The sequence below is a fragment of the Trichomonas vaginalis genome, chromosome V, assembly GCF_026262505.1.
Source record: "Trichomonas vaginalis G3 chromosome V, whole genome shotgun sequence".
Classification (NCBI taxonomy): domain Eukaryota; phylum Parabasalia; order Trichomonadida; family Trichomonadidae; genus Trichomonas; species Trichomonas vaginalis.
Window position 1 is genome coordinate 5809810 of NC_067207.1, and position 20053 is coordinate 5829862.

The 20053-nt window shown below is 34.7% G+C and overlaps 7 protein-coding genes and 3 pseudogenes across 10 annotated transcripts, besides 2 other annotated features; 3 read left to right on the plus strand and 7 right to left on the minus strand.

Moving 5' to 3' along the window:
- Nucleotides 1-5980: part of a mobile genetic element that runs on past the window's edge.
- On the minus strand, nt 761-1177 carry TVAGG3_0285150 (annotated as a pseudogene). The gene has a single exon. A coding segment is annotated over exon 1 (417 nt).
- On the minus strand, nt 4619-5309 carry TVAGG3_0285160 (annotated as a pseudogene). The gene has a single exon. A coding segment is annotated over exon 1 (691 nt).
- Nucleotides 5981-6260: 280 nt separating the features above from the next.
- On the minus strand, nt 6261-6887 carry TVAGG3_0285170 (protein of unknown function, DUF4106 family; the record flags this gene model as incomplete). Its single annotated transcript, XM_051228956.1, has 1 exon — nt 6261-6887. The coding sequence occupies one exon, from the start codon at nt 6885-6887 to the stop codon at nt 6261-6263; it is 627 nt and encodes a 208-aa protein (XP_051098686.1).
- Nucleotides 6888-8624: 1737 nt separating this feature from the next.
- On the minus strand, nt 8625-9262 carry TVAGG3_0285180 (protein of unknown function, DUF4106 family; the record flags this gene model as incomplete). The annotated part of the gene is made up of 1 exon (XM_051228957.1): nt 8625-9262. A coding segment is annotated over one exon (638 nt), but the record flags the coding sequence as incomplete, so codon positions are not given.
- A 624-nt stretch (nt 9263-9886) lies between these two features.
- On the plus strand, nt 9887-10968 carry TVAGG3_0285190 (annotated as a pseudogene). Its single transcript has one exon. A coding segment is annotated over exon 1 (1082 nt).
- Nucleotides 10969-11251: 283 nt separating this feature from the next.
- Nucleotides 11252-11372: a mobile genetic element.
- A 424-nt stretch (nt 11373-11796) lies between these two features.
- TVAGG3_0285210 (histone acetyltransferase protein) lies at nt 11797-12993 on the minus strand (the record flags this gene model as incomplete). The annotated part of the gene is made up of 1 exon (XM_001316922.1): nt 11835-12986. The coding sequence occupies one exon, from the start codon at nt 12984-12986 to the stop codon at nt 11835-11837; it is 1152 nt and encodes a 383-aa protein (XP_001316957.1).
- Nucleotides 12994-13500: 507 nt separating this feature from the next.
- TVAGG3_0285220 (Heparinase II/III-like protein family) lies at nt 13501-14187 on the plus strand (the record flags this gene model as incomplete). The annotated part of the gene is made up of 1 exon (XM_001316923.1): nt 13501-14187. One exon carries the CDS (start codon nt 13501-13503, stop codon nt 14185-14187), a length of 687 nt encoding a protein of 228 aa, XP_001316958.1.
- Nucleotides 14188-14283: 96 nt separating this feature from the next.
- Nucleotides 14284-15504, plus strand: TVAGG3_0285230 (chondroitin AC/alginate lyase family protein family; the record flags this gene model as incomplete). Its single annotated transcript, XM_001316924.1, has 1 exon — nt 14324-15460. One exon carries the CDS (start codon nt 14324-14326, stop codon nt 15458-15460), a length of 1137 nt encoding a protein of 378 aa, XP_001316959.1.
- A 293-nt stretch (nt 15505-15797) lies between these two features.
- Nucleotides 15798-17739, minus strand: TVAGG3_0285240 (uncharacterized protein; the record flags this gene model as incomplete). The annotated part of the gene is made up of 1 exon (XM_001316925.2): nt 15853-17739. One exon carries the CDS (start codon nt 17737-17739, stop codon nt 15853-15855), a length of 1887 nt encoding a protein of 628 aa, XP_001316960.1.
- Nucleotides 17740-18131: 392 nt separating this feature from the next.
- On the minus strand, nt 18132-20004 carry TVAGG3_0285250 (sperm-associated antigen 6 family; the record flags this gene model as incomplete). The annotated part of the gene is made up of 1 exon (XM_001316926.1): nt 18185-19702. The coding sequence occupies one exon, from the start codon at nt 19700-19702 to the stop codon at nt 18185-18187; it is 1518 nt and encodes a 505-aa protein (XP_001316961.1).
- Nucleotides 20005-20053: the final 49 nt, after the last annotated feature.

Below are 20053 nucleotides of genomic sequence, written 5' to 3' on the forward strand. Positions count from 1 at the left end.
GTCAAATTGACCAGAAGTACTACAAATAACAACTAACTCATAGAATGGGTTCTTCTCATCTAGTTCTTGTTGTTGTGCAGCCATTTTAAGATAAGTGAAAGTCTTACCCGACCCAGGCGGTGCAATTAGACCTGTTATACCATTCTGAGCAAATAAGAACTTGTCATGTATAGGCTTATCTGAGCATTTTCTAACTTCCTCTGTTCTTGTTTAAAACATTCTCAAATTTCTTGTCAATGTCAGCAAACTTTTTTTCTAACATATTTTTAGAAAAATAAAATTTTTATCTTTTGAAAATGTTCTAGCGGATTTCGCTATCTATATTCGAGACAAGCTTCGACAGCAAAACATCTGTAGACCATAAAATCTTACATAGTGTAAACAAGAAAGGTGAATTTGTTCTAAAGTTCTGTTTCTGGAATATGACAAGAACCATAAAACATTAAGCAGAGAAGTCTTAAAATTTGTCAATGACAGACTTGTTGACAGAGATGACGCCGATTGGAAAGCTGAAGTCCAACAAAAGTTCTTAGAATGCAAAGAAGACACATGCGCTGTTCTTGAAGATGAAATAGAAAACAGAATAGAAGAGCTATTAAAGGACAAAGACTTTTACAAAAATATGGTTCTGAGAAGTTTGACATAACTCCACCAGAGAAGAAGAAGAAGAGAGAGAAAAAAGAAAAGAAAGTAGAAGAAGAGAAGAAAGAACCTGAACCAGAGAAAAAGAAATTTGACATGTAAAAATAAAATTTTATTTTTAGAACATTTCTGGGTCAATGTCAATGTTCTTTCTCTTTAGGAGCAAACACTGGCTTAGACTCTAAAATCTTTTTACCCAATTTACCTTGAACTTCAACTATCTTAGACTCATAATATTCATAGTCGTCTGCTTTCTTTGGTTCATAAGGTATAACAAGTTTGTATGCTTTGCCTTCTTCGAGTTTGAGAACTTTCTGTCAAAATTTTCTTTGACTGCTAACAAACCTTCTATGTCTAAGTCTTCAAATTTCGCACCATTTTTAGTCACAATAGCAAACTTAACTGGTTCGATGTTCCAAACTTTGTCAAATGTAGACTTTTCAAAATGGTAGAAGTAAACATTCAAATATGCGAATGGGTCTAGTTCTTCTTTGACTTCTGTCATGTACTTATTTACTGAGATGAATTTTGCCATCTTTTCTATCGGATAAAAAAATATTTTTTTAAAATTTACTCAGAAAAATTTTTCTTTGTATATACGCCGTTCTGAACATCTAAAAGATTTTTGACATTTGCCAAGAATGTTCGTTTAGACGCTGTCATATAACCATACTCTTGACAATATTGTTTATATTCATCGTACAATGACCTTTCATCTAAACACTCAAAGTCAGTTTCATCTATAAACAGTTCATAACACTCTTGTTTGCTTCTAACAATGTTTGTCTTCTTCGGTATGTGGAATTTGTCTTGGATTGAACTTAGAAATATCTAATGTCATGAAATATGAGAACAAGTGGTTGTAAAAGTCAGATGTCAAAGTTTCTGCAAAGCGTCAAAATATTCTGTATCTTGCATATGAGAATCTGACGTTCTGACAACTACATATCTTCTGTCAGAACTTTCTAACTTCATCGGAACAGCATTGTTTGAAACCATAATGAAGTTTGCAACATTTTCACAAACTCTTTGGTCTTTATATTTTCTTTCAACAACTCCAACTTTGTCTGTTATAAGACTCTTCAAAGCATCTGAGTTTAAAACTTTGTTGTATCTATACTTTGAAGTTCGTTACATACTATAAGTTTCATATTCTCTATTGGAGTTAAATTTACCGCAGATGTTTTCTAAGTTTGTCATATTCGGGTTCGAATAGCCCTCTAACAGTTTGCACAAAATATCTGTAAAGAAAGTGTTCTTACCTGTTCCTTGTTTTCCAATTTAATGAGAGCAGTTTCATTTTTAGCACTTGGATGTTGTAAGATGTTTGCAAACCAACATAAGATATACTCATAGACTCTTTCGTTTCCATTGCATATAATTTCTTTGACATGGTCTAACCAAGCTTCTATAACATTTTCTTTCCATTCTACTTGTTCGTATTTATATCCAGTGAAGATAGAATAGAAGTTTGGAGAAGGTGTATAAACTTTATACCACGAACTGAAAAATCTTCTAACTTTGACAATAAGATATCCCAAGCATCTAACATCTTCATACCAACTTGTACGACTTTTATTTTCTTAAGTTTCTGTCTACATTCTTGTTCTGAAACTATTGTCGCTCTTGGTTTGTTAAAGACAACATCCCATTCTTTCATGACATAACATTCTGGGGCAGAGTCGACATAAATGACTAAACGTTTCAAATTCTCGACTGCTTTGTTATAGTCTCGAAATGGACACATATTTCTGAATGCTTGGAAGTCATAAAAATCTGAAAATCTATTCTGTACATTTTTATAAAAATAAAAAAAATATTTTTTTTATTCTTGACTTTGTTGTTGCATTTGTTCCATTTGTTGCATTTGTTGTTCTTGAGCTATTTGTTGTTGAAGTTGTTCTTGTATACAATACTTTCACCAGTTGCATCTTCCAATTCGAAACTTTCTGCCGTCATTGACAAATACATAGGACATAAAAGTTTTACAGGAACAAAGTTTGCGTCAACTAAGGTTAAGTTTATGTTTGCTAAAGTGTTTGAGTTCACTAAAGCTGAAAACTCTGCATTCGAATGAACAATAGGCAAACCAGCAGAGAAAGTGTTGTTTATACGCATGAGTATCTTTTGGTCATAGTAGTTTCTGTCGACATTCGAATAGCACTTTGAACCTAAGTTTGAAACAATATATAAAATAGGTGTACTTAAAGTCAATGGAACAGACAAACCTTGTATGACACCTTTTCCTGTTATAGGAAACTGTTGGTAGTAAAAACCAGATATAAGTTTTGTATTATAGCTCATATCGTTTATAGTAAACTCAGTCGGACATCCAAACATAATGAAACCTGCTCTAGTTGCAGCACATGTTACATCCGTCCTTAAAGTATTAAATAAGTCAACAAAACCTGTTGGTGGTATATCTGAGTAAGTATCTTCAAAGAAGTATTTTTTACCATTCACAACAACAAAGTCTTCTGGTGTCAAAAGAGCAAAACAGGCTTTAGTCGTCATCGTGTTTAAGGTCAGTTTACAATATCGTCCTTGAGGACTTTGTAAGTTTGTTGTTATAGAATTATATGACTCAGGGTTTTTAGTCGTAATAGTATAAACCACTATGTCTTCTGCCATTTACATATATTTAAAAGTTTTTCTGAAAGTGGAGAAGAACTTCATCTAAACTTTCACATGGCGTTTCTTGAAGTTCTCTGTCTAAGAAGTTCAAATATTTTGTAAAGACATAGAACTTTCCTTTGTCTACACGAACAAACAAAACAGGGTCTTTCATATCGTTCAAAAGTGTGTAAAGTCCTTTACATGAAATAAAGTCTATATTATTTTTCTTCAAACATCTTTCAAGAAGTTTTGACATTTTTACTTAGCAACTAAATTTTAATGAAATGTTGTGGTCGTCAAATATTTTTATGACGTCTGGGAAACTATATTTTAAGTTCAACGTTTCACCTCCTTTCATAACGTATATCTTGTCAATGACATGTATGAAACACCACAGCAAGCAATGTCGGGTTCTATTTCTTTGATGTTTATATCGTCTGCCTCTGTCAAAAGTTTCAATAGTTCTTTCAAAATTTCATGAGGTGCGATGACATATGAGTTCACTTTTACAGGGTTGTGTTCGACCAAGTTTAACATTATACCAAAGCTTGACAAATCTTCTCCTGAGTTTTAAGTTTGTCTTTAAGTTGTTGGTAGTCGTTTCGAATATCTGCAACAGAACTTAAGTCTCTGCTAACTTCAGGATATGTTGGTTGTTCTTTTACAGGAACAATTGTTATACCATCTTCGTCTTCGTATGGTTTCCCCACTTCAACATCTCTTCTTTGACATTGACAACAACACTTTGACTGTTTGTTTGAGTTGGTGAATTTAACTTCACATCTGCCACCGCCATTAAACCTTTTGAAACACTTACGCTTCTATTTTTCGGAAATGACATTTTACTTAGAATAAAAAGATGGACGTATTTGAGTATCTCTTCGAATTGAAGCAAACAAAGTTTACACACACAAACAATACAAGTTCATTGACAGAATAGTTCTTTATACAAACAATGGAAAATGTTATAGAATAGCAGTCTTTGCTGAACCAAAATATTTTCATAAAGCAAAGAAAGTTGGTATAACGAAGATGGTGAAAGTTCTTGAAGCAGACAAAAATATAACAACAAAACTGACCGATATTTCTAAAGGAAAGTTTTAATACAATATTATATCAAAACTGGCGTACTGTCAATATTTGACGGAGAGAAGTCAGTTCAAGAACAACTTACTGACCTGCTGCCAAAATCTGCTCGATGGAAGCTGTCGTTATACCAATCTGAGGAGCCCCAGCAGGTTTCATCGAACGAATCTTCAAAAGAGCATCTTCCGTGAAAAGTGCTATTGGTTTTGTAAACTTCTTTGCTTTCAATTCATCTGGACCGTCTCTGTCACCAGTATATTGTATTTGAACTGTACCAACAGTTGAAATACCACCCATAAAGTCTTCTGAGTCAGCAAATGGAATGCCAAGCCAAAAGTTTGAACGGTCTCCATTTGTATATTGAGTTTTTTGAGCTCCTGTATGAGTCCATACTTTCACATATGGCATAATAGAACTTTGCATTTCAGGGTTAATGGTTGTTGTGAAGTTGTTGTTAAAGTTCATAGCATCTAATGTCAAGTTGTATGACCTCATATCCTCAACTGTAGAATATTCTTCTCTTGGATATATTTGCCATCTATGTTTATATGATATTTAATACCAGGGTTGTAGAAACAAGAATAGTCATTTATAGTTCGTCTGAACAGTACAAACATAGTATCTGCATGTTTCATTGCAGTTGTTAAAGCAATATCTGTTCTTGCACCTGGGTCAGCACTTTGGTTTCCAACTTCACCTGCAAAGTCTTTGACAGATATTTGGTGTATAGGGAACATAAGTGGAACTGCAATATATTTGGCAGCTAAAGCATTTGAAATATCTGGGTCCAACATATAGACTGCAAGTCTGCTTTCTATTCTCTTGCATTCAAACTTTTCGCATGTGAACTTAACTGGGTCCCAAGCATCTCCAGCAGCATTGAAATAATAGTTTACTTCAGTGTTGAGGTTTGAGAAACCAAAGTCTAAGTCAACTTTGTTTTTGCAAAAGTCGGCGAATGACATTTTATTTGTTCCCACTACTTCTGTAAGAGTGAATGGGTCTTGTGTTGGTGCAATGACTAAGTTATTTTTGCTTGGAGTAAGTTCGATAGAAATTTTTCCTGCCCAGTTTGGCAAGTATCTTAAAAACCTGAAGATGAGGAAAGATGACAAAGGAACTCTAAGTTTCAGTTTTACTTTGGTTACTGCTGCTGCAGTTTGTCCAGAAAGGTAACATAAACTCCTGGAACGTTAGGGTCAAGTCTTCTTATTTTCTCAATAGTTGCATACTGGTCTGTTTGTTCTCTAGCTTGTGGTTGTACTGAGTTTCTCAAAGCGAACCATTCATAGTTTGCCCATGTTACTGTTTGAACTAAGTCAGAGTTAGAATATATCTTATATCCCATGAAAACTTCTGGAGCATATTGGTATCCGACATAGAAAATTCCATTGCAACCTTTCTTGTCAGACAACTTGGCAGAAGGTTTTATTTCAATGTCTTGTTCCACGTATAAGAATGAGTTGTCAATAGAAATAATATGAAACCTGTCGCAAGCAATATCTACTGTTGTTGAAGAACCTTCTCCAAACTCACCTACATTTCCATAAGAAACAGCAGTTGTATATTCGTAAGTTCCAGGAACTATTTCTGACCTTCTAATGGCATTGTCGCATTCGTTATACCATTCGGAAACATTTCCATTCATAGCATCCAAAACTGTTGGCGTTATATTCTGAGCGGCGTACATTTCATATGAGTAAAAATATAGAATAGTTGGATTTATATGTCATAATAGAACCCACGTGGACCAAGCTTTACTTTCTTCCTGACTGAGTTTTTAACTCTTCTTTTTCCTTCATTGCCCTCTGCTTGAAGTTGTTGCATCTTTGCATTATGTTCATCTAGTATGTTGCAAATTTCCCATGTCCTTTTTGCCTTTTGGCTCTGGTCGCCCATCTCAGGTAACCTATATCCTAGAAAGAGTTTGTCATAGTCTGTATTTGAGTCTTGCGTATTGTTTGCATGACTCTTTCCTGAGTTTCTGGTTCAAGCTCTTCAAACAGTGCCTGTCCATATGGAATAAGCTCGTTTCCAAATATATGTTTTTGTAGCCATTCTGGTTTTCTTTCCATGTTACCAACTATATCTTTTGTGAATGGGAAAGCTTTTACCCAATCTTTCAGTCTTGCGTCGTTTATTTCTGTAGTTGGTTTTATTTTGTCAAGGAACATGTTTTTCAATACTAACATTTCATTTGGTACTGTCCATTTGAGTTTTCTTAAATATTCATCCCTTCTCGGTTCATTGTCTGCAAAGTAAGTTTTTATGACATTTTGCAAACTTTCGTTTGCAAGGTCATGTACAATAGGTTCTCTTCCTTCTCTCTCCCTAACTTTCTTTCTAAACTCTTCACCAAATATACCATCTCTATGGTTCTGTGTAGTTCTTTGAGATAAATGTTCTAGAACGTCAGGTGTTATATTTCCATCAGCCATGTTCATTTCATACTGGTCCAAAATATCTGCATGTTTCATATCTTTCAATGGCATTAAAGCCGCGCTTAAAATACCAGCTATATCTCGTTCACCATTGACTTCCATTGCGTCTACAACTTCTTGGAATTGTGGTTGTAAGTTTATGAACCACCTATCTGGATTAGCTTTATGACCCCATCTCATTGTAGTTCCATCGTCTGCAGAAACAAAAGTAGGTTTGTTTCCATCTTGGTTAGGTTCTGAATGAACTTTAAACAATGTTTCATTTCTATATGTTTTCTTGAAATTTAACCTTTTATTTTCACCGAGTTCATCCGAAGATTGAACGTTAAATGCTCGTAAGTAAAAAGGGTTGTTGTATTTGTGTACATTTTTTTCAGTTCTTCCATTCTATGCTGATATTTTCATCTGATGTTGGAGTCTTTTGTATGTCGGCAAACATTTTTCGATATTCTTCTACTATGTCAGCCGAATTTTTTTTAGACTCTTGGAAATATTCCATATTCTCCGCATACTCTTGTTGAGGGTCAAGATTTTTCGGCTGTTCCAAATCTTCATCTAGTTCTGTGAAGTTAGTTTCCAAAGGAGGACTTGTTCGTTTCCTTCAGGCTCTTCTAGCTGTTGTTGCTGAACTATTTCTTCCATGTCTGGTTGTATCTGAACTTCTTCCTGTGGAGTTTCTTGTACCTCATCTGCTGGCATTTCATATATTCCGAGACCGTTTTCAACAATTTCCCTATCTACGTCATCCGCATTCATAAGCTTTTGTTCTTTCGTTCCGTCTCTATTTTTTACGCGTTTCATGACGAAAGTTGAATTGTCATTTAGCTCTGACATCAAATATCTCGGAGTAAATTCATCCATGTCATTTGGATGATATGCTATTAAATCATATCCCTTAGCGAGCTTGTATTTTCCAGGTTTGAGATTATATCCGTTTTGGTGCTGAGCCATAAAGCTAAATAGGTTCGGGTCAGTATTTCCATCCTTGAACTTTCTAATAGCTTCTTTATATCTGTCACTAAAGTCAACAGTATCTGGGAAACCACATCTTTCTTTAAGCATTTTTAAGAATTCTTGGTTTCCTTGTTCTCTACTTCTTTTATGTCCTTGCTCTGTTTGTGGTTGTTGTTGTGCAGGTTTTGAACTGTTGGTTGCTGTGCTGGTTGTTGTGTTGGTTGTTGTGCTGGTTGTGGAGGTGGTTGTTGTGCTGGTTGTTGGTGCATGCCTGTGTCTGTGTCCATGTGACGATGTAAATGTTCTAGGTAGTCCTGGTGCAGGTGCTTCTCTTGGAGGGTTTGGTGGTATATAAGTTCCACCAGCTGGCACATATGTTCCATCTGCAGCGTAATGTCCTACCTGACTTTTCGTTTTTAAGAAAGCATTTACTAGGTCTGTTTTGGTCTGTTGTAACTCTTTTTCTTGACTTTCCACAACAGTTGCTCTAACGGCGTCATAGGCACTTTGAACTGCCTGTCTCGTTGCTGCATCTGTTATTTTCGTCATATTTTGTGCTACTTCTCTTAACTCTTTGTCGAAACCTTCAGACTTCAGTTTCTTTCCAGATGAGAAGTCGTTCACTTGTTTCACCTTACTATGAAGAGCTTCGAAGCGTTCTTAAAGTCAGCATTTGTTAAAGCTTCATTTGAACTGTCTTCATCCGCTTGTATTTTTGTCCTTATTGACCCTATGAGTTGGGCTGCTTTAGCGTTGGCTTGGGCATCTAACCAGTCATTGTTAGCTTTTATATATTCTGAGCTTTTCATTGCCTTTTGCATAGCCGCGTCGTTATTTTTACTTTCTTGTGCTAAGTTTTCATACTGTACGGTTTGGTTTTGCAACTGTAAAAGTTTTTCTGCCTTTACATTTGCTTCAACTTCTTTTTTATACTCATCGCTATCCATATATGTCTTCAGGGCTTTTTGTTTTATCTCTTCATCTTTCAGTACTTTATATTGAGTAGTATGGTTTTTCAAATTTATGACATCTTGTTCCATTTTTGCTACTTCTGCTGCTTTTTCTGACACTTTTTTCGCATATTCCTCTGTACTTAGTTCTTTCAGTTGTTCTTCTTTCTTCTTTTTCTCTACGTTTAACTCATTGAGTTTCTTTGTGTGTCTGTCATATTCTAGTTTCTTTTCGTTTTCACTTATTTGCTTCTGTATGTCTATGTTTGACTTTTTGACATCTGTTATTTGATTTTTGAGTGAACTCAAATTCATTTGACTTTGAGGGTTATAAGCTGTTCCGTCTGCAGCTCCACCATAGCCTGCCATTTTCGCTAAAAGTGCCGCTCTTAAACCTCCACTCTGTGCACCAATAACTCGGTTTAAAAGCATAGGGTTGCTTGACATTTGTTGCAACATAGTGGGGTCATTCAGCATTTGTTGTTGCAACTGTTGTTGTGGTGTCAGTTTTACTATTGGATGTTTCAATGCTCTCTTCCTCTTACGTATATTCTTACGTAGCTTACGTGGCATTTTAAGTGAAGTTAAAAAGCGGTTTTTGACAGATGTTTATATGACACTTTTTGTTCAGCACAAAAAACTACTCGGTCAAAGTGTTGTCAGTTTTGTAAAATATTTGTTATATCGTTCTATAATATTTTTTTAAAGTACTCAAATATATACTTTAGAAAAGTGGGTCTATCTCTATGAGCGTTGACGATAGACCATTATTTGTTCGAGCAAATATATACTATCGTATGTTAAAAATATTTTGACAAGTGTAAAGTATGTGTAAGCTCCTTTCTGTCAAAAGTTTGTCCGATGGTGAAAAATATGTATTTAAGAGTCAAAATGTGAAGTTATCTTCTCAAATATTTGAGATGGAACGGTTTGCCAACGGAGACTTTTCAATAAAATAAAATTATAGATGGGGTTACCGTTGACGAAAACGGTTTATTTTAAACTTTTCTATGAGTAGTCCGAAAAAAACAGTTTATTTTTCATAATGGAAGGAAGAAAAAGTGTCGCAAACAATTCGTCGACTACCTCTGCAGTTAAAGTTCCTACAACTTATGTCTCACCATTCTCAAAACCCTTACGACCTCCTATAATACCAAAGCAACTCCTCATACAATTCAAGACAAATTGTTGGACAATATGCATTTGCACAAAGAAACAGCTCAGCCAACAGGTCAGGCAACAACAACTATCGGAACAGAAGCATTTTCAGAAGAAGTTCATACCAATCAGACTCCAATCGAACATACAGAAACACAACCACCCGAAAATACAGAAACACATCCAATCGAACATACAGAAACACATTCTGCAATGACCACTAGGTCGCAAACACGATATCTCGCCTTTAGCAAACAATTTAAGTCTCAAATTCAAGACACACAAGATAGCGACACTCCTCTTTCAGAGAAAGTTCTAGAAAATACGCAAAGAAAAGGTTAGAATTGTTAGATAAGTTAAATGAACAGTGGGGTTCAGAAGACAATCGAGATTATAACGAGATGTTTCAAGCTGTCATGGATGCCATTCAGCCTCTTGAAAACGAAATAAAAGACCCTGGCGTACTTGTTGACATGTTTGCTTCATATTTACCCGTTACTGCCAATCTCATAGCGTTGCAAGCTATTGACCAGTTCATTCACTTGTTTCCAAAGAACTTGCAGAAGCATTTACAAGAAGTTAAAATTGCTGAATTTGTCCGTTTATATCCAAATTCATACAATTATTTGGAAGAATTGAATGAACATGGTGAAAGGTCATTCTATTTATATTTCTACACAAAAGACAACCAGTCAAAACGACTATACTGCATTGAACCTTTACCAGAATTTCAAGACAATTTCCACGTTATAACAACTGTTGCTTTAGATATTCCTGCCAGAGTTCCATATGGAGGAACAGTAACTATCTCAAGCTTTCCCAAGGGCTCTAAAGGAAAGCCTCTCACAATTGCAAAATTCACACACAGCAGTTGCCAATTTGTTCAAGATGTCGAGTTCCATTTCCTCAACAATACGACTTTCATCATAGAGACTCCTCAAGAAGGTTTATACAAAGTTTTCATCGCAGGATTTGTTGCTCCCAATGGCGAAGAAGAAGAAGTCGAAGAAATCCTCACCTCAGAGAGCGAAGAAGAAGAAGAAGTTGAAGAAATCCTCACCTCAGAGAGCGAAGAAGAAGAAAATTTCCAAGACATTCAAGATTCAGAATATACCGAATAAAAAAACAATTTAAGACTAAAACATTTATACTAAACATCTTCAGGGCTAGAAGGGGCGCAGCCCCTGGAAGCCCCACTTCCCTTTTTTTTTTTTTTTTTTTTTTTTTTTTTATTCTTCATTCAAACATTTTACGAATTCATATATTTTAATAATCTGTATATTCATAATCATAATAATAATCATAATAATATTGCTGAAAATATAGATTACTATAATATAGGAATTCGTGAAATATGTTTCGATATCTTTCTAAATCATTAATTGAAATAGAAAGAACTTTCATTTAAGGGTGCATTTACACCCATCGGACTTTAATTCAAACTTCTGCTAACTGGCGTGAGACGTACTTGAAAAATAACCTTGAAGATTGGAATTGAAGGCCATGTCATATGGGCGTAAGTGCATCACGAATTTCTTCATTTCATAAGATCAATGTTGCTCAAATATTTCATTGTATGCCATAAAGATATATGCTTTTTAGGCTCTCTGGATGAAAATCACTGTGCTTAATCGATATTCTGTCGCCACATACATATTAAAATCAAACACATATCCATAAGACTGAAAAATAGAAGTGCGATATATGTAAATAATGAATCAATTGAGATCATATTAATGGAATTCAAGATAAAGAAAGATATAGATATAATGAGGAAAAACATTATATTTGATAATCATTACATACAAATATTCTCAATTGATTCATTATTTACATATATTGTATTAATAGAATTAAAGATAAAGAAAGATATGTAGATAAAGAGGAAAAACATTATATTTGATAATCATTACATACAAATATTTATTCGAGAATATAGATATAATGAGGAAAAACATTATATTTGATAATCATTACATACAAATATTTATTCAATACCGTAATCTTTCTTCATGCTGTTTAACATTGAGATGAAGGAGTTCTTTTTCTTATTAGATCGTTTCAGAAATTCTGAGAGATGATATAAATCTCCGAAAAGCATTTGAATGGATTTATAATAATCTGGTGATTGACGGAGTCTTCTTTTAATAGCAGTAAATTCTGCAAAAAGTTCTGAATTATTGTTATTACTATTAGATTTCGTAATTTCGAGCTGAGATTCACATTTTTCTACTGTCTCTTTGAGCTGTTCCAAAAGAGCTTCTTTCTTCTGATTGTACTCTTCAAGTTTAGCTTGGACAAATTCTTTGTCAGTACTACTGTTTTCTGTAAGCTGATATAATTTCTCTAGAGGGATACATGCTATGCTCTGCCTTCCTTCAAGGTCTGTTGGTGGAGTATCTAATAATTCTGGCGGAATAATATGAAATCGTTTACCATACCGATTTTCAAGCGATTTCATCTGGAGTCTGACTTCTCGGTTAAATGTATAATAGTTGATATATGGATCAACGTGTAAATACGAAGTTGTGACACCATTATAATCTTTAATGCGGCCAATCCATCGATTAGGATTCATAAGAATCTTTTCTGTATTGAAACCTTGCTTACAAAAGTATTTAACGGCGTCGTTGTCTGCACAAGTAATAGCATCGTAGCATTCTATTGATTGCATAAGTTGTTTTAAGTAATTCATGATTAACCGACCATAACCTCCACTTTGGTATTCGGATAAGACCGAAACAAAGATGATTTCCAAAAAATTGACATCTTTTTCTGGAAACAAACGAGATGTAATAGCAGAAATTACAGTACCTTCTCGAAGAATTGTCACTGAATAGCAATGATAGTCAAAAATTTGACGAACGATGTAACTTATTTCCATGTTTGGTAATTGTGATGAAAAAACTGATTTACAGCTATTTAAAAGCATGAGTGCTTGTGGATGAACTTTGTAATAATTTTCTACGATTTTAATCTGAATACCTTGATAATCATCAACATATGTTTTTGTTTTTGGATCGGAGTGCTGAAAAGATCGAGGCTTGACATGAAGTCTTGATATATGCCGAATTCCTGGGTTTATTCTCAAGTTTTTATAATGAGGTTCCCGGTTCAACCAAATTAGATCATTATTCATTTTTACAATTGATAAATATGATTGCAAAAATTGATATGATACTTCATAATAATAGCAAACTTAAGATTTATGAATCTATATAACTTATATCAAAATTTGAATTCAAAAAAATTTATTACAAATCTAAAACGGCAGGTAATTAAAAAACACATGCTTTGTAAACATTTATAATATCAAGAGAGGGAGAAATTCTTTATCATTATATTTACAATTTCTCTCCTCCTTCTTTTTACCTCAATTCAGAACTTCTCCTTCCTCTTTTTCATATCAAAAGATGGTATCAAGAAGACGCCAACAAATCTAGAAAACAGAAAGAAAAGGAGAAAATTAAACGAATAAGGAGAAAAGAAAACAATGAAATCCATATTTCACCCCGAACTTCATTAACATTTTGTAATATTGGTCGAAGTTGGTAACATGTTCGAATTTTTCTCATATGAATACTTATAATTGTGAGCTTTATCGATCGAAATTGAGCATTTTGACAAAAATCATTGAAAAAAATTCAATGTGTATGGAGGTTAACAATACTAGTGAACAGCCTTCCAATGGAAAGCGGATACGCTTAGCTGTAATCATATCAACGATAACCGTTATTGCTATATGTGCCTCTCTTGTCATTCTTGCAATTATTTTACATTCAATAAAGAATAAGAGTAATAATGACAATAATAGCAATCAGAACAATAATAATGACAACAATAGTACCAACAATGATGATAACAATAACACAAGTACCAATGAAACCAATAGCACTAATTATGAAAGGGTTGACACACATCCATTTATTCTAATTGAAAAAGATGAACGAAATAATATCCTTGATGCAATAAATAAATACCCTGAAATGAATTATGCATGGGAATATATCTCATATCAAGCGTTTCGAGTTCTGAGTTTATCACCACTGGTTTATAATATTGTAGGCTCGGATTTGCTAGGTGTTTCTCGTGAAGCATTGAGAAGAATTTCATATATGTCAATAACATATTATTTAACGAAGAACCAAACGTTATTAGAACGTGTTGAGCAAGAATTATTAAATGTGTGCAGCTTTTCGGATTGGCATCCATCTCATTTCCTTGATACTGCTGAAATGACCACAGTTGTTTCGATTGGATTAGATTGGATGTTTGAAAATCTATCAGAATCGACAATTAATATCTGTAGGCAAGCAATCAATGAATTCTTCATTAAATAAATGGCTGACATATACAAGCAACTGGAATCAAGTATGTAACTCCGGCATGGTATTTGGAGCTCTCGCTATCAGAGATTATGATAAAAATCTATCTGATTTCATTATTAATCGGTCAATACAAAGTATTAAACTGGCAATGCCTATGTATAACCCTGATGGTAATAATCCTGAAGGATACACATATTGGTCGTATGGTACAACTTATAATTCACTGATGATTGATAACATTATAAAAAATTTTGGAAAAGATTTTGGTCTTATGGATATGTCTGGGTTCAAAACTACTCCTAATTTTATTCATTACATGGTTGGAACGATTGAACAATCATTTAATTACGGAGATGCAGAAATTGATATGGAATTATTCCCAATTCTTTATTGGTTTGCTTATAAACTCAAAGATGTCAACATGATATTCGAAACACAATCTTGGCTACGAAGGATACGAATTAGTCCTCACAGATTAAACCCAATAATTTTAATTTTCGGTTCACGAATGAAACTCAGCGAATCCAGTGAGCCAACAAGCAAATTCTATTATGGTAGAGGCACTTGCCCTGTCTTCCTCGCTAAAACAAACTGGACAAAAGGAAATGGATTTTATTTAGCGATGAAAGGTGGATCTTCCAACTTAAGCCACTCGCACCAAGATGCAGGATCATTCATATTTGAAGCTAATGGTGTCAGATGGGCTTCAGACCTTGGAATTCAAGATTATGATCAATTAAATAGGGATGGAGTCAAAATTTCCAATTTTGGACAACAGTCTGAACGATGGACAGTCTTCAGGTTTATGAGTATTGGTCATAATACATTAACAGTTGACAATGATTTACATAATGTTGCCGGATACGTCGGATTCACGCAAACATTTGAAGATGATAATAAACTCGGTGGACAAATGAATATGGTTGACTTATTCTTTGGAAAACTATCGAAATCTTTAAGAACTGTTTTATTATTAAATAATGAATACCTTGAAGTGACTGATGACATTGTTTGTGGCGATACAGCAGTTTTAGTTACATGGACAATGATAACTCCAACGTCAGATGCCACTGTAATCAGTACAAATCAAGTTCGAATTGGAAATGGACAAAAATCATTACTTTTGACTGTTGAAAGTCCTTCAGATGCAACTCTTTCCGTTACAAATAATGATCCGATCCATGACTATGATGCAGAAAATCCAAATACAAAGAGAATTCTAATCAAAGTAAATTATGCTGCTAATGAAGAAAAACAAATCAAAGTAACATTGAAACAACAATAATTTATCTTTAATTTTTGTTTGTAATATAAAAATATGTACATGAAATTTTAAATTTTTCGAATTTTTAGAAAATTTTCTAGAATTATATTTCATTTACATTCGAATATTAGTGGCATTGAGTGAGGGCTTTTAAATCGCTTCGAAATTGTTATCAGCTGTAATATATCATCATTCAGAATTTGATATGAAACAAGTTAGATGCGATAATCATCACTTCGAATTTATTATGTGATATATTATAACATTATTTCGAATTTGATATGAAATTAGTTAGAAATACTCATCATTCAGATCTAATATATAGTTTGAGATCGACAGTATGTAGTAATGTATTTTCAAATAGCATGCATTATTTTAATACAAACAAATAAATAATTTTATTCAAAATATAATTAATCTTCATCATCTTTGAAATGATTTGCTGGATTAGGATCCCATAATCGCAATAGCTCTTCATTCTTCTTTTTTCTTCTCTGTGTGACATCTGGGATTTGTGATTCTGCTGCCCTCTTCTCTTTCATTCGTCTATTTCTCTCTCCGACAATTTTAGCTCTTCTGTCTGTTCTCTTTGCAATAAATTCTGTGTTCTTAGCATTTCTAACTTTCTCTTCTATCTCACGTCTCCTCTTCATCTCATCTTCCATGCTGGCCTGTAAAGCTTCCTTAGGATCCTTCTTGACTATCTGTACATCTGCTTCAAGCTTTCGAATTGTAGCTGCAACACGTGCAGCAGTAACTCTGTTTTTAACATTTCGTTCGAAATCTTCTTCTTCGTTATATCTTTCCTGAGCTGCACGTAATGCAAGTTTCTGTCTGATAGCTTGATTTCGAAGCCTTGCTGCTTCTGTTTCATGAGGATCAACGTATGGCTTGCGACCAGGAATCTTTTCCATGGCTTCATCTTCATTTTCGACCATCATTGAATCGCTGAATGAAAAATCTGAATCTTCAGAAAGAGATGAAGAACTTGTCAAAGGAACAGGAGTAATCTTTGGATGAGTTTCTTCCCATTCTCTGACATTTCCTTCGTCAAGAAGTTTCTGAAGTGCTGTTTCTGTTTCAGCAAGTGTTGGTTCTCTTGGTGGTTCTTCGTAAATTGTTTCTTGAGCTAATTGTTCAATTCTCCTCTTTTCACGTTCTTTCATCATTTTTTCTTTGCCATTTTTAGTATAAATCTCTGGAGCGCGAAGTTTCATTCCACGCGGAGTATTATTTGGTATTTTCTTCCATTCATATTTCTTAGGAAGTTCAGTTTCAAGAGATTTACTCCTATGATGCTTAAATGAGGTTTTATACTGAGTATTTGCCTGCTTTTCCTGTGGTGGCTTTGGTGGGGATTTGGGCTTTGGCAATTGTTTCAGTCTTGATAAGAATTGAGGTGGATTATCTTTAATTTCGGAAAATTTGTAGCTTAAAGGTTCTTTTAGCCTTTTCTCGCGTTTAGCAATAATTTTTCTTGAAGCTTTGAATTTCTCAGGTAACCCATCTTTTGTATAATTAAGTCGATCATAATGCTTAACTTCAAGCTTTTTAACGTTTTCATCTTTCCATAATGGATATTTTTTCTGCTTTGCTTCTTTTGTTTCCTTCGTTAAAGTGCGCGAAGCTTTAAATTGTGGTGGAACTCCATTTTGAGTATAGTTTAGGTGGTCATAAGTTTTTCCGTCAATAGGTGGAACGTAATCATAGTTTTTGTATTTGAATCTCAAGATTTCTTTCGTTGAAATGTTTGGATTTGTTAAACTCATCTCTTTCGTTGAAAAGCTTGGATTAGCAAAACTTATTTCTTTGCTAACTGTAGAAACCATTGTAGATGATTGTGATGCAGTATCCACAAAACTTCTATCTGGTTCTGGAGGATCAAAATATGTATATTTTGCTTGACTTATTCTTAAATTCGAATCTCTTGTATTTTCAACTTGCCTTTTATTTGATTTAACATGAGTTGTAACTAAATAATCAAGTTCTGTTTGAAGTGGTTCGCCAATCTTTTCAGGAGCTATTGTTTGAAGAGTAATATTTAAATCTTTTTGTTTTTTCTTATGTTTCTTCTTTGGAGAATCTGATGAAGATGATGAAAAACTTGATGATGAGTTTGATGAACTCGAAGAACTTGAAGATGACTCAGAATCATCATCTGATGAGTCAGTTGACTCAACAGGAACCTGATCTAACTTAATTTCCTTAATTGGCTTGTCATCATCATCACTACTATCAGTAATTTCGAATCTATCAATGTCTCGTGGAGCTGTTGAAGACCAAGTGCTCGTACTCGACATTCTGTACGTTAATGGATAATTTTATCATCTGAGGGCTCCCTGTTGCATCTTTTTATATCACTTAATGGAGGTGATGTATATTTGACTTATTTCAAGCAGACATAAAGTAGAAATTTTCTCTAATTGCTCAATTTTTTGTTCGAGATTACCAAATATATCCAACAATTTTATAGATTCAACTAAATAAATAAAGAAAATGGTCATCAGCATCTAAAACTTATATTGTTTTGTTATCTTATGAAGATATACAACAATATTTATTCAATAAAAAATAAATTTGAGTTTATATCTTCATTTATTATAGATAATTTTATAAACAATAGTATAATATACAAATTCGGATTAAGCATTTAATATATTAGATTGTTATTTAAAAAAAAAGAAAAATATATTTCGTTTAGTATTTCTAGAATTTTTGATTTTAAAAAAATAATACACCTTTGTTTTAGCCTTCGTAGTTATCAATCTCCTGGAGAAGAGTATCCGGATACTTAGGTGAGTAGAAGTGAACAGCCTGCTCTGGGAATACGGCGTTGATAGCGTCGATGTAATCCCTGATCTTTGTGCCTGGCTGAGCAGGAATCTTCTGAACAGCCTGGAATCCGCCAGATGTAACGAATGGAACACGCATCTTTGGATTCTTTGGAAGTAGCTTGGAAATCTGCTCTAAGACATGCTTAAGGATATTCTCTGGAGCTGGTTCAATGAGTGGCTGAAGAGCCTCGATTTCATTGCACTGCTGGATAAGAACCTTAAGAGCACGTTTTGTTCTGAGTTTGAGATCGTCTGATGCGCCCTTGCTGTTGTGGGCTTCAAGAAGGAGAGAAAGAACGTTAAGAGATGCAAGTTTGGCTGCATTCTCTGGAGAATGGCTGCCGAGCTGACCAAGAGCCCAGGCGGCCATTGCTTGTGTAGATTCGTTCTTTGTTGTTGTAAAAACGTTGAGTACTGCTGATGGAGCGTTTGCCTGAATTAAAGATGTGGCAAGAGCTTGAGAATATGTTGCAATGTAGCCGATAGCAATGACTGCATGGAGTGGCTCGTTCTGTTGTTCTGGTTTGAGGAAGTCGACAAGAGCTGCAGCGCCATCAAAGCGAATGACGAGCTGAGCAAGTTCGATTGTATGAGAAACTGTCTGGCGGATGAGGACGGAGGCAGCCTTGCGAACGCCAGCATCCTTATCACGAAGGCAATTCATAGCTGCTGGGAAGATTTCGGCTTCAACAACGAGTTCTGCGCTATCGACAGAGTGCTTTGCGATGTGAGCAAGTGTTGTGCAGACTTGCTGCTTGAGCTTGGCATCGGAATCCTTGAGGAGTGGAGCAATTGTTGGAATTGCGCGGGCATCAATGACGCACTGAGCTAATTCTGGGTTGTGCTTAGCAATATCGCCCAATGTGCAGACAGCAATACGCTTGAGGGAAAGTTCTGGCTCCTGAACAGCTGTAATAAGAGATTGAATTGAATTGGCGTTGACGACGGCCTGAGCGAGCTCTGGCTTGTGGCTGGCGATAAAGCCGAGGGCCCAAGCAGCAGCTTCACGAACCTTGGAGTTATCTTGTTCAAGGCACTTTACGAGTGGATCGAGAGCCTTAGCATCAACGCACTTTTGGGCAAGAGCATCAGAATGCTTTGCAATTGTACGGATGACGAAGCAGGAATTTTGCATGATGTATTTGTCCTGGGATGAGAGGCCTGTAACAATTTCTGGTAAAATACCAGCATCGACGACCTTTGTTGCAATTTGTTCGCTACCATTGGCAAGACGGCCAATAGCTAAAGCTGCTGTTTGCTGGATTGCAGAGTAGTTATCGAGAAGGAGTGGTCTTAATAAAGAAAGAACATCACGCTCAATAAGTGATGGAATATTAGCTGGGCGTGAGGCCTCCTCGGCAACATACCTGACGAATTCTCGTCTGGCGTTTTTATATGTCTCAAACTCATTCTTCTGTTGTTTCGACATCGATAAAAATATTTGCAACGGACAAAAACGGATTTTTTCTAATTGTGGATTTTTTGTTCGTTTTCTTAATTGGATATGCATCTATAGTTAGTGTAACATCCATATCAAATTGTAAAATGCCTCAAATCCTTTTACATCAAAAGAATTTTAGTTTGATTGTTTCGATGTAAGAGATTGTAGCTCGTTTTTAATATCGTAATTAATTTCCTAGTATGTGATTTACTTAGATTTAGAACAAAATATCATTATCTTAATATTAATTTTAAAAAATGATATTCTAATAAAGAATAGAAGAACCTTAATATGTACTTCTCACATCCACGAATTCTAACTCATCTAGTTGATAAATAA